The 12,778-nt window shown below is 42.2% G+C and overlaps 1 protein-coding gene across 5 annotated transcripts in view; it reads right to left on the reverse strand.

Moving 5' to 3' along the window:
• Positions 1-12,778, reverse strand: part of znf385b (zinc finger protein 385B) — a 107,814-nt gene that overhangs the window by 17,530 nt on the left and 77,506 nt on the right. For all 5 annotated transcript variants that reach the window (XM_020054560.2, XM_020054562.2, XM_020054561.2 and 2 more), the window contains one exon: positions 5,753-5,863. In XM_020054560.2, the coding sequence (XP_019910119.1) occupies positions 5,753-5,863 (111 nt within the window). The remainder of the gene's footprint in view (positions 1-5,752; positions 5,864-12,778) is intronic.

Consider the following 12,778-nt stretch of genomic DNA (forward strand, 5'->3'; position numbering starts at 1 on the left):
AGTCTAAGCAGAGATGCCCAGACCTCCCTCTCCCTAGACACTTCCTCTAGCTCTTACGGGAGGACACAGAGGCGTTCCCAGGCCAGCCGGGAGACGTAGTCCAGCGTGTCCTAGGTGTTCCCCGGGAAGGCGTCCAGGAGGCATCCGGAACAGATGCCCAAGCCACCTCAGCTGACCCCTCTCGATGTGGAGGAGCAGCGGCTCTACTCTGAGCTCCTCCCGGGTGACCGAGCTTCTCACCCTATCTCTAAGGGATCGCCCAGCCACACTGCGGAGAAAGCTCATTTCGGCCGCCTGTATCCAGGATCTTGTCCTTTCGGTCATGACCCAAAGCTCATGACCAATAGTGAGAGTAGGGACGTAGATTGACCAGTAAATTGAGAGATTCGCCTTTCGGCTCAGCTCTTTCTTCACCACGACAGACCGATACATCGAACCGCATTACTGCAGAAGCTGCACCGATCCATCTGTCAATCTCCCGTTCCATTCCTTCCCTCACTCGTGAACAAGACCGCTAGATACTTAAACTCCACCACTTGAGGCAGGAACTCTCCACCAACCTGAAGTGGGCAAGCCACCCTTTTCCGACTGAGGACCATGGCCTCGGATTTGGAGGTACTGATTTTCATCCCAACCGCTTCACACTCGGTTGCAAACCGTCCCAGTGCATGCTGAAGGTCCAGGTTTGAAGTGGCCAACACGACAACATCATCCACAAAGAGCAAAGACGAAATTGTGTGGTCCCCAAACCTGACATCCTCCGACCCCTGGCTGCGCCTAGAAATTCTGTCCATAAAAATTACGAACAGAACCGGCGACAAAGGGCAGCCCTGCCGGAGTCCAACATGCACTGGGAACAAGTCTGACTTACTGCAGGCAATGCGAACCAAGCTCCTGCTTCTGTCGTAGAGTGACCTGACAGCCCTTAGCAAAAGACCCAGGACCCCATACTCCTGAAGCACCCTCCACAGGATGCCGCGAGGGACACAGTCGAATGCCTTCTCCAAATCCACAAAACACATGTGGATTGGTTGAGCTAACTCCCATGAACCCTCCAGCACCCTGTAGAGGGTATAGAGCCGGTCCAGTGTTCCACGGCCCGGACGAAAACCACACTGTTCCTCCTGAAAAAAGAGGGACCACCACCCCGGTCTGCCATCCCAGAGGCACACGCGATGCTGCAGAGGCGTGTCAACCAAGACAGCCCCACAACATCCAGAGACTTGAGGTACTCAGGGCGGATCTCATCCACCCCCGGTGCCTTGCCACCGAGGAGTTTCTTGACTACCTCAGTGACTTCAGCCCAGGTGATGGACGAGTCCACCTCTGAGCCCTCAGCCTCTGCTTCCTCAATGGAAGACGTGACGGCGGGATTGAGGAGATCCCTAAAGTACTCCTTCAACCGCCTGACGACATCCCCAGTTGAGGTCAACAGCTGCCCACCTCCACTGTAAACAGCGTTGGTAGGGCACTGTTTCCCTCTCCTGAGACGCCGGACGGTTTGCCAGAATCTCTTCAAGGCCAGCCGATAGTCCTTCTCCATGGCCTCACCGAGATTCCCCCAAGGCCCGATTGTACTCCTTCTTCAGCTTGACGGCATCACTTACTTCCGGTGTCCACCACCGGGTTCGGGGATTGCCACCTTGACAGGCACCGGAGACCTTACGGCCACAGCTCCGAGCGGCCGCTTCGACAATGGAGGTGGAGAACATGGTCCACTCGGACTTAATATCTCCAGCCTCCCTCAGGATCCAGTCGAAGCTCTGCCGGAGGTGTGAGTTTAAGATCTCTCTGACAGGAGACTCGGCCAGACGTCTGCCGAGTCTGTCCAGCTTCCTCCCCCGCCATCAGATCCAACTCACCACCAGGTGGTGATCAGTTGACAGCTCCACCCCTCTCTTCATTTATTTATTATACTTGATAATATAAATGATTTGATATTACATATCTGTGAATGGCAAAAGTACGGCAAAGATCACTCCAAGAGTGAGGCGTGTAATCATCTGCATGGCCACCAAGGAACCCAGGGTAACTTTTATGCAACAAAAGGCCTCTCTTGCATTGGCTAATGTCAATGTTCCTGAGTATACTATCAGGAGAATACTGAACACCGATGGTGTGCATGGCAGGGCTGCAAGAAGAAAGTCACCCCCTCTCCAAAAATAACTTTGCTCCCTGTCTGCAGTTTACTCAAGATCAAGTGGACAATCCAGAATGTAATTGGAAAAACTTTTGTGAACAGCTGAGACCAAAATAGAACTTTTTGTTTAAATGAAAAGCATTACGTTTGGCAAAAGGAAAACACTGCATTCCAGCATTAAAATGTATTCCATCTGTAAAACATGGTAGTGTAGTATCATGGTGGTGGTAGTATCATGGTGGTGGTAGTGTAGTATCATGGTGGTGGTAGTATCATGGTGGTGGTAGTGTAGTATCATGGTGGTGGTAGTGTAGTATCATGGTGGTGGTAGAACCATGGTGGTGGTAGTATCATGGTGGTGGTAGTATCATGGTGGTGGTAGTATCATGGTTGTGGTAGTGTAGTATCATGCTGGTGGTAGTATCATGGTGGTGGTAGTATCATTGTGGTGGTAGAACCATGGTGGTGGTAGTATCATGGTTCAGGCCTGTTTGGCTGCATCTGGGCCAGGACGGCCTGCCATCATTGATGGAACAATGAACTCTGAGTTATACCACCGAATGCTAAAGGAAAATCTGAGGACATCTGTATGTGAACTGAATCTCCAGAGAACGTGGGTCATGCAGGCAGACAACGACCCTAAGCACACAAGTTGTTCTACCAAAGAATGATTAAAGTTAATGTTTTGGAAAAGTCCTGACCATAATCCAATTCAAATGTTCAGGAAGGACCTGAAGCGAGCAGTTCATGTGAGGAAACCCACCAACATCCCAGAGTTGAAGCTGTTCCAAGCCAACATGCAGGACTTATCAACAGTTACAGGAAACATTTAGTTGCAGTTATTGCTGCACAAAGGGGTCACACCAGATACTGAAAGCAAAGGTTCATATACTTATGCCACTCACAGATATGTAATATTGGATTATTTTCCCCAATAAATAAATGACCAAGTCTAATATTCAAAGAATCTGATTACTTCTAAAAAATCTGATGATGTTTTATATTTATGCAGAAATATAGAACATTCTAAAGGGTTCACTAACTTTTAAGCACCACTGTATGCCTTTAGATTGCTTTTAGAACGTTTATTAAAAACTCAGAGAACACTCTAGTTTTATAAATAGCAATTGATAGTGGAAACTGGTTAGGCTACTTTGAAGCAAGGTATGGTTTCAAACAATTACTTGCTGTAAATAATGGAGGAATTAGGAAAGCAAAGGCAGGTTTTTACAAAGTACAATATGCAGCCTGTGGATCTAACACCAAAACTTTCTGGCACACTAAAATGTAATGGAAAATCCATCCTACAACACTGAATGTCCAAAACACTGTTAAAGTTTAAATAATTACGGCCCTAAATAATTGTTTTGCTCAGGCCGGCCACACATTCAAATCTGCGATGCCTATTCCTGCACTAACTCTCCTATTCCATGTAGAGCTTTCCCCTGGATCACCTCCATTCCTCATTTGATCCAGTTCAGGTTAATGAGGTCTGGAAGGAGCTCCAACATTTAGAAACATACAGATCTACTGGGCTGGACGATCTGGATCCTATCAGCCTTTGTCCTTGCAGTCCCTGTCACATGCCTGTTCCATCTCTCACTACAATTATCCTGAATCGCTCTATCAGAGGCATTCAAAGTTAAGAATTGCCACAGGTGGCCATTCTTTAAATAACTGTTTTTATATCAATTATATTATGCATGTGACTGTTGCCATCTTGTTCAGAAAGATCATTGAATTTACTTTAACAACATATCAGTGTCATAATGTTTAAATACCAACTAAATCCAAAATGATGAGATACAAATATCCTAATGATATCCTATAATTCACACCTGCTACACTTTGCAGTTTTTTCAGGTCAAGTTATTTCAGACATCCTCTGTCTTTTCTGTATGCCTATCCTTGTCTGGTCAGAGCTCAGCATAATGAACTGGCTAATTGTCACGACATTAAGCCCTGGACAGATACATGGGCATGGGGGGATTGTTCAGGTAGCCTATACTTTAATCATTTCATTGGAGATAAGTGATTAGAAGCATTTTCATTAAGGTATTGTAAAGCTAATATAGGACTGTTGTAAAGCAATTAGAAAGATATAATTTGCAATTGCAATGGATATAAAACTCGAGTGGCTTTCTGTGTGTAGATGATCAGAAATTACTCTCAGAAACTCTATAGCTCTGGATGGCAGTTAATGTAATTATTAGCCACATATAGACCCACAGCTTTTCTACAATTCCATCTAATGCAAATCCCCTCTTTACCTCAGTTCGCTCCTTTATATCGGCCTACCTAACAGCAGGCTGCAGAATGGTAGATAACTAACATTGGTCATCTCTCAGCACCTTCTTTGACTGTCACTCTTTCCAAGTTTCTCTGGCCAGTGATCGGAATGAATTGCAAAAGTCAGAGCCAGTAATTTAAAGTCTCTTAGCTACTATCTGATTGGTTTACCTGCTAAACACCTTACCAAACTGTATTTATGTAATCTCAATACTTTTGTAATTAAAAGTATTAGCTCATATGGTAATCTATGCACCTATTCCATCAGTAAATTATGTATCACCTAATTCAGTGTAAAATATTGACTTACTTCTGTTTGTTTTCAAGTTTTTTTTATTATATTCATGTAACTGTATGTTTCTTCTTGCAGTTGTAATACATTTGGCCACGACATCAATATAAATGAGAACTGGTTTTCAGTTGGTTTACCTGGTTAAATAGGTAGGTTTTGCTCGTCACTTTTTGGTCTGATGGAGTAGAGTGTGTTTATATAATAATTAATTAATTAAGCATTAAGACCCATCAAAGCTCTAAACCAGACATTTTTCAATTATCCTGCAACAGACCACCTTTTGAATACTTCTCACAGTAAGACCCCTGTATCAGCCTGGGACATCTGCCATCCCAGGTTATTACCACTTACCCATGGGAGAGACCACTACAGACTGGCCAAACAGTTGGTTATCTCACCACCCAGAACCACAACTCTTGTGTTTTGGACAGGATTCTAGTGTCTCATCTGTTACAAACTACTACAAAGTAGCCAAATTATGGTTGTGTCTAAAGGAAATGTACAGAAGAACAGAACTGTGGTTTACCTGTGTAAAGCTCCCATCTGTCCTGTAATAGTTTGGACTGCACTAGAAAACAATAAGAAACCGTTGCACATGCAGCACATTGACAGCTATGTTTCAGCCCATTGTAGGGTGGCCATTGCCTGGTTTAATTTGGATATAGGCTCATTTGAGGCACATCTGTTATACTACAACAGCCAATGGCCATTAAAACAACTTTTACTAAAATGTTGTCTCAGCTTGATCCAAAGAAAACAAAACACATCCACTAAATAATCCATTATGAATTCTGTATTATTCCAAATCTCAAAGATTTTTTAGATATGGTTTGTATGAGGATATACCTTAATCTGAATTATCTTTACATTTTCTGTTCTCTGAGGTTTCTCGTGACGTAAGCAGTCTACCAGAAGTATATCATAGTGTGGTATAATGGCACATACATACACATACAACCAAAGAAATGCGGTACACATCTACAGGTTACCACACTGTCTCTTCTCCAGAGGGTTTCTCATACTGTACTTACATCTGAGTTAAAGCGGAGTTGACAGATGTTACAAGAAATGACTTGTTTTTTCTTCAGAGGGATGGACACTCCAAACGTGTGGTTTATTACAGCTTTCTGCACGGGGTCCATCTGGAAGGCAAGAGAGGACAGCAACGTTTAAACGTCGACCGACAGTGGAGAGATGGGGGGGGGAGCTACATTACAATGAAGTAACACGTGAACTGGTTTCCACGTCCAGGGTGTGTGCAAGACAGTGGAGAGGAGAACGGATAGACATTGAACCCCTTGAAGGAGGACAGATGGTAGTGACACGTATCTCCTGAAAAGACACCAGATACTCAGACTGGTAAAATGACAAAGGTCTTAACTAAAGGTCTGCAGGTATAATTGATTAGGCTGAATGAATAAACTGTAAAGACATATATACAGTATGTACAATGGGGAGAACAAGTATTTGATACACTGCCGATTTTGCAGGTTTTCCTACTTACAAAGCATGTAGAGGTCTGTCATTTTTATCATAGGTACACTTTAACTGTGAGACGCGGAATCTAAAACAAAAATTCAGAAAATCACATTGTATGATTTTTAAATAATTAATTAGCATTTTATTGCATGACATAAGTATTTGATCACCTACCAACCAGTAAGAATTCCGGCTCTCACAGACCTGTACGTTTTTCTTTAAGAAGCCCTCCTGTTCTCCACTCATTACCTGTATTAACTGCACCTGTTTGAACTTGTTACCTGTATAAAAGACACCTGTCCACACACTAAATCAAACAGACTCCAACCTCTCCACAATGGCCAAGACCAGAGAGCTGTGTAAGGACCTCAGGGATAAAATTGTAGACCTGCACAAGGCTGGGATGGGCTACAGGACAATAGGCAAGCAGCTTGGTGAGAAGGCAACAACTGTTGGCGCAATTTTTAGAAAATGGAAGAAGTTCAAGATAACCGTCAATCTCCCTTGCTCCATTCAAGATCTCACCTCGTGGGGCATAGATGATCATGAGGAAGGTGAGGGATTAGCCCAGAACTACACGGCAGGACCTGGTCAATGACCTGAAGAGAGCTGGGACCACAGTCTCAAAGAAAACCATTTGTAACACACTACGCTGTTATGGATTAAAATCCTGCAGCGCACGCAAGGTCCCCCTGTTCTAGCCAGCGCATGTCCAGGCCCGTCTGAAGTTTGCCAATGACCATCTGGATGATCCAGAGGAGGAATGGGAGAAGGTCATTTGGTCTGATGAGACAAAAATAGAGCTTTTTGGTCTAAACTCCACTCGCTGTGTTTGGAGGAAGAAGGATGAGTACAACCCCAAGAACACCATTCCAACCGTGAAGCATGGAGGTGGAAACATCATTCTTTGGGGATGCTTTTCTGCATAGGGGACAGGATGACTGCACCGTATTGAGGGGAGGATGGATGGGGCCATGTATCGCAAGATCTTGGCCAACAACCTCCTTCCCTCAGTAAGAGCATTGAAGATGGGTTGTGGCTGGGTCTTCCAGCAAGACAACGACCTGAAACACACAGCCAGGGCAACTAAGAAGTGGCTCTGTAAGAAGCATCTCAAGGTCCTGCAGTGGCCTAGCCAGTCTACAGACCTGAACCCAATAGAACATTTTTGGAGGGAGCCGAAAGTCTGTATTGCCCAGCGACAGCCCCAAAACCCGAAGGATCTGGAGAAGGTCTGTATGAAGGAGTTGGCCAAAATCCCTACTGCAGTGTGTGCAAACCTGGTCAAGAACTACAGGAAACGTATGATCTCTGTAATTGCAAACAAAGGTTTCTGTACTAAATATTACGTTCTCCTTTTCTGAGGTATCAAATACTTACGTCATGGAATAAAATGCAATTTAATTACTTAAATCATACAATGTGATTTTCTGGATTTTTGTTTTAGATTCCGTCACTCACAGTTGAAGAGAAAAATCGGCAGTGTATCAAATACTTCCTACTGGAGATATGTTTTACAGTATTAATTAATTCCACGTATTCAATACGCCGGTGTGCTAAATTGTGTGGACTCTCCCATTGGCAAACAGAAACACAATCCTGAACAGAAATAAGGAAAGTCCAATTCAGTGGAGGAGCACAACTGAAACGAATGTATAGACCTAAACCCACACAACAGCAAAGCTGCATAATCGAAGGTCACATTGTTAGTGATGATTTAGGAGTAACAAAAGGTCACTTCAAAGTAACCTTCATTCTCTGCAGCTCCAGAATTTTGAGAAAAAAATACTAATACTTGGGACAGTCGACCCTGGTCTCTCCATTTTTATTTCACCAATCCGTCCCTTCTTTATCTCATTCATTTCTTCCCATCTCTCTCTTCTACACACCTCTCTTCCAGGCCTATATGTGGCATGACTCCCCATGGATATCGCCTTTTATTAGACAGTCATGAATGGCTGATGAGCATTCTAAACAGACGTTGTGTCACACAACCGCAGGAACCACCCAGCAACCCAATCCTTTAATACTTTACTGGTCTGCATAAAGGTGGAAAGAAGTGCACTTTGTATTGTTTTAGGGAATAGGGTGCCATTTGTAACAAACCTTTAAAGGGTGACAGCCAGGCCAGATGGATAATAGCCAGTAAGAGACCAGCCACTTCTCTTTCCTTCACCTAATAAGAAGGCTTTTCATTTCAGGATAAGTGCCATGGCTGGTGGCCCACCCACACCATCCAGACCTAATTCTATTACAGTAAGCATCAGCAACACCAGACAACCACTTAAACCTCCAGACCAGACAAACTTAAACAGGGCCCAAATGCAGAGGACTTAGTGATTACACTTTTGGTTCTGGTCAAGGAAGTCAAAGACAAAGGGAAGAAGAAGAATCAAATAGGCGACAACCACACTGGACATATGGTTGTTTTACAGACACTACTAACAATATTGTGTATGGTAATTATGTATGTTTACTGTGGTACTTATTGTGTGGTGCTATATTTTTATTATGTATAATGCCATTTGTTTTGTTGCGAATGGCGCTATACCATTATAGTATATGCATATATGATAGAATGCAAAATAGTATATATTTAATTAAGCACGGTGCTTACACAGTATGGTGCCATATTGTAATATGTAATGACTATTTCTCTCCCACTCTCTCAAAAACAGACATACAAAAAAATTGTATTGTGCCAGACCATAACACAACTCAACACCACAACAGCACAAGCATAGAGACACGACTTAAGCTGTACTTCAGTGACTGTTAATTACATTTCAGTGATAAGCAGAGCGCTATGGGGCTACAGACAGGCAGACAGGGTGAGATTGGCAGTCCCTTTCCAGTTAATTTAAATGATACCTTGTCGTCACTTATTTATGTCCTCAATAAAAAAAAATTACTTAACTTTTGGTAGATAAACTGCAACATATAGTGTGTCAAGACCTCAATATTTTACTACAGAGGAGAATATTAAATAACCTTTTATAAGGTTATACTTACTGAGATAGGAACTGTTCAAAACACAAGCAGATACAGTGTGTTAAAAATCAATCAATTTAGCTTCTCATCTAGGGACTCAGGGGGTCAGTTTCACATGCCTGACTAACTGCCTGGCTACCATCCATTAGTTAATGAAGACGGAGGATGATGTACAGGAGAAATGAAGGGAAGACTCCCTCACTCACCCCCATCCTTCCTTGTCTCTCTTAACAATGCCGTCAATTCCCTAGCAGGACCAGTGACACATTAATAACATGTTGACAGGCTTAGTGTCAGAACTCACCAGCCCACTTTTCCTATTACAACACGCATCTGACAATATGATGAATGGAAAGCAAAAAACACAATTCCATTGCGGCTGACAAGTCTCTCTCCATGTGCACACGAACCATTGAAATTCGGAGGTTAGACAGAGCTTTGCAAATTAAAAGTCATAAAATATGTCTCTTTTACATTACTCTGTGTGATTTTTTTCACGAGTCCTTCTTAGTAGCCTGTATACAGTAGCTTACATTGTGTTTCATGGCTTTTATATTATGAGGAGCTGCTTACATGTAACTGTGGATTCAAGATTAGTAGGTGCTGCATTCCAGGACACACAGTGGATTTCTGACATCAGGTAGCGTCTTGTATTCTCAGATGTACGTTCGCATTACACAGTAGTACAGTCAGTGACTACAGAACTCTGCTACTGTGACAATGCAGAAATAAGATGCTATATTGCAAAACTTCCCCCCTCACCTGAAGTTTCACGGCATTAAAATTCACCTCATTTAACAACTGAGTGAAAAATGCTCCCGGGAGCAGCTAATTGCTTTGATTTTTCATTTTGTATACACTTTATAGCTCCTTTCCTCAAACTAGGATCATCTGGCTTCATCTGAATATCCAGCAAGTGGTAGGCACACTAAACCTGCATGGTTACAAATACGTTTCCACTGTCCTGTCAACCTCCTTATGGTCACTGCTATGTTTAAGGTGTCGTCAGGACAGTCCAGATCAGACAACTGCAAACAGATGTAGGATCAGACAACTGCACGCAGCACTTGATACAGTTCCTCTATTTAAACTTTAACTAGCATGGAATCAATATACCCGTGGCGCCAAGAACAGACTGTCTGTATTGAGTTACAGAGCTAATTCACTGCGTGATCCAGGTCTACAGTACGTGAACATACGGAGACCTGAAAAGAAAAAGAAAACATGACAAATCAGTCTCCACGAGGTTCTTCAGCAGGTTCTCGCAAGGGAAAATACGATTTCTGGCTTAGGGGATAATAGATTAGGATTATGCGTCGGGCTGGTTTGATTTTAGGTTAAAGGTTTAGGTTATTGAGGTTAGGTTCATATTTTCTGATTATGGCAACAGTTTGGGTTAGGGAATAGGGACATTCCTTAACCCCACAAGGATGGAAAAACAAACATGTGTGTCTGTGTGTGTGTTTGCGTGTGAAGCCTAGTTACTGTTCACGCTGAGTTGATGGATGCATACAGTGCATGAATTATAAATAAGATCACATTTGCTCTGTGAAAAATACCCCTCCAAACATGATTTTCTTTATCAAATGGCACACTGTTCCCTGGTGCACTCCTTTAGACGAGGGTTCATTTAGCCCTGGTCAACAACACTAAACTATACAAGGATTGGGGTATCATTTAGTTTGCAACTCTTAGATGCCTGTACAGACAAAGCCTGGTCCCAGATCACTCAGCAGTTTAGTACCAATGGCTAAGCCTGCATTTAGTGTGTCAATGACTACAGTGGTTGGCAAGACACCGGAAACAAATGGGGCACCAGGCTAGTGCCGTTACACCTCCAAGAGGGGACCTTGAGGGCATTAGTCACACTTCTAAAAGACAGAATAGGCAAAAGCTCTGCATTGAGCTTGGCTTGACGTTGTCACAGTGAGGCTTTGAAGCATACCGTGGTCACAGGTGTTTTCTGGTGTCTGCCGGTTGTTTACAAACAAACTAAAGGTAGAACCTCAGATGAACACTCAATAAGCAAACTCTGTTTTGTCACAGCGCATTGGGCATTAGTCAATACACTGTGGGAAATGTTGAAACGCTTTGTCATCTACCTGAGATATCATGCTTACCTAGTCAAAAAGCCAACACAGTAGGATAACACCACATGGGCGTCATAAAGAGCTTTGGCTTAATATAGAAGCTGTCAGTAAAAGGGAACAAAACTTGGCCTCAAGAAAGCAGATGACAGACTGGAGGATAAGAGGATTGATGACTGGTATCCAATTCCCGACTCAAAAAGAGAAATTGACAAAACCAAAAAAGAAAACATATTTAATAAATGTTAATGCAAGTCATTTCCATAACTTTTTTAACGTTACCAAAGTTTTTACATTCACATTTGTGCTAACGCTCTAATCCAGAGTGACTTACATTATTGACTGCAGACTTTTAGTACCTATAGTATATTTAGCTGTCATTTTGTAAGAATAAATCTAATGTAATAGGTGGCTCACAATGTATGTTTTATGATAATAGCCAAAGTATTTTGTGATTTATCGGATTTTAAATGTGGGAGGAATCTTCTTGCACTACCTGCATTGCAACAAAACTCTGTTGTCAGCGGACTGTGGGTTATTCGATATATTCATATTGTAGGAGTATTGTACAATGTTCATGTCTATATTCATTTGCATATTTGTGTTAAAATATGTTGGCAGGTTTGCCAGGAGTCGTAATTGATAATGAACATCCAAACAATGGCATTTACTGAGGACATGATCAATTTCCAAACTCTTCAGTGGGGGAGGCAAAAGAAGTAACCTACAATGTGTGCTGTAAAATCTCTAGTTACTGCTGCTGGAAGGAGCACTATACTTAACAAACCCACCAGCACTGGTGAAAGGAACTCAAACGTGCGGCCATATGAAATCATTTTATTGACATCTGTACTTAATTTAATGTTTCATTTTTTTATTTTCTACAAAATGTTTCCAAGTGTCAGAGATATTCTTCATTGAAACTTTGGTTCGTCTATCAGTATGCATTCATTTGTAGTCTCCTCATACTCACTTTAGAGACTTGTACTGTAATATGCAAAACGTCCTATGAAATACTTGCAATGATTGGGGAATAATTGGGGAATTGCAATAACTGGGGAATCGCAGTGAAATATCTTAAAAAAAAATATATATATATATTTTGTTCTGGACAAGACAGAATTTGAAATGCAATAATATTGTTAAATAAATGGCCTGTAGCAAAACAAATCAACACCAAAGGAGGAATATCACTCCCAACATTTGATTAGTTGGCAATACAACACACATTTTTCAGATGTTTCAAAACATCTAAGAGTGATATGTTTCAATATTCCAGCTACATTAAATGGGTAATCCACCCAAAACAATACATTTCTATGATATACTGTACATTGTTAAAGAATGAATATTCATGGCAGACATGTTCGGATTTGTTGTATTTCAATGTTACATTAACATTGTAGTAGTCAATCTGGAGTGCAGGTTATTGTTGATGTATTATGAAATGTGATACTGTGTTATCCCCCATCTCCAGCTACCAGAATATATAAGCTTGCA

Source organism: Esox lucius, chromosome 16 (assembly GCF_011004845.1).
Source record: "Esox lucius isolate fEsoLuc1 chromosome 16, fEsoLuc1.pri, whole genome shotgun sequence".
NCBI classification, from domain to species: domain Eukaryota; kingdom Metazoa; phylum Chordata; class Actinopteri; order Esociformes; family Esocidae; genus Esox; species Esox lucius.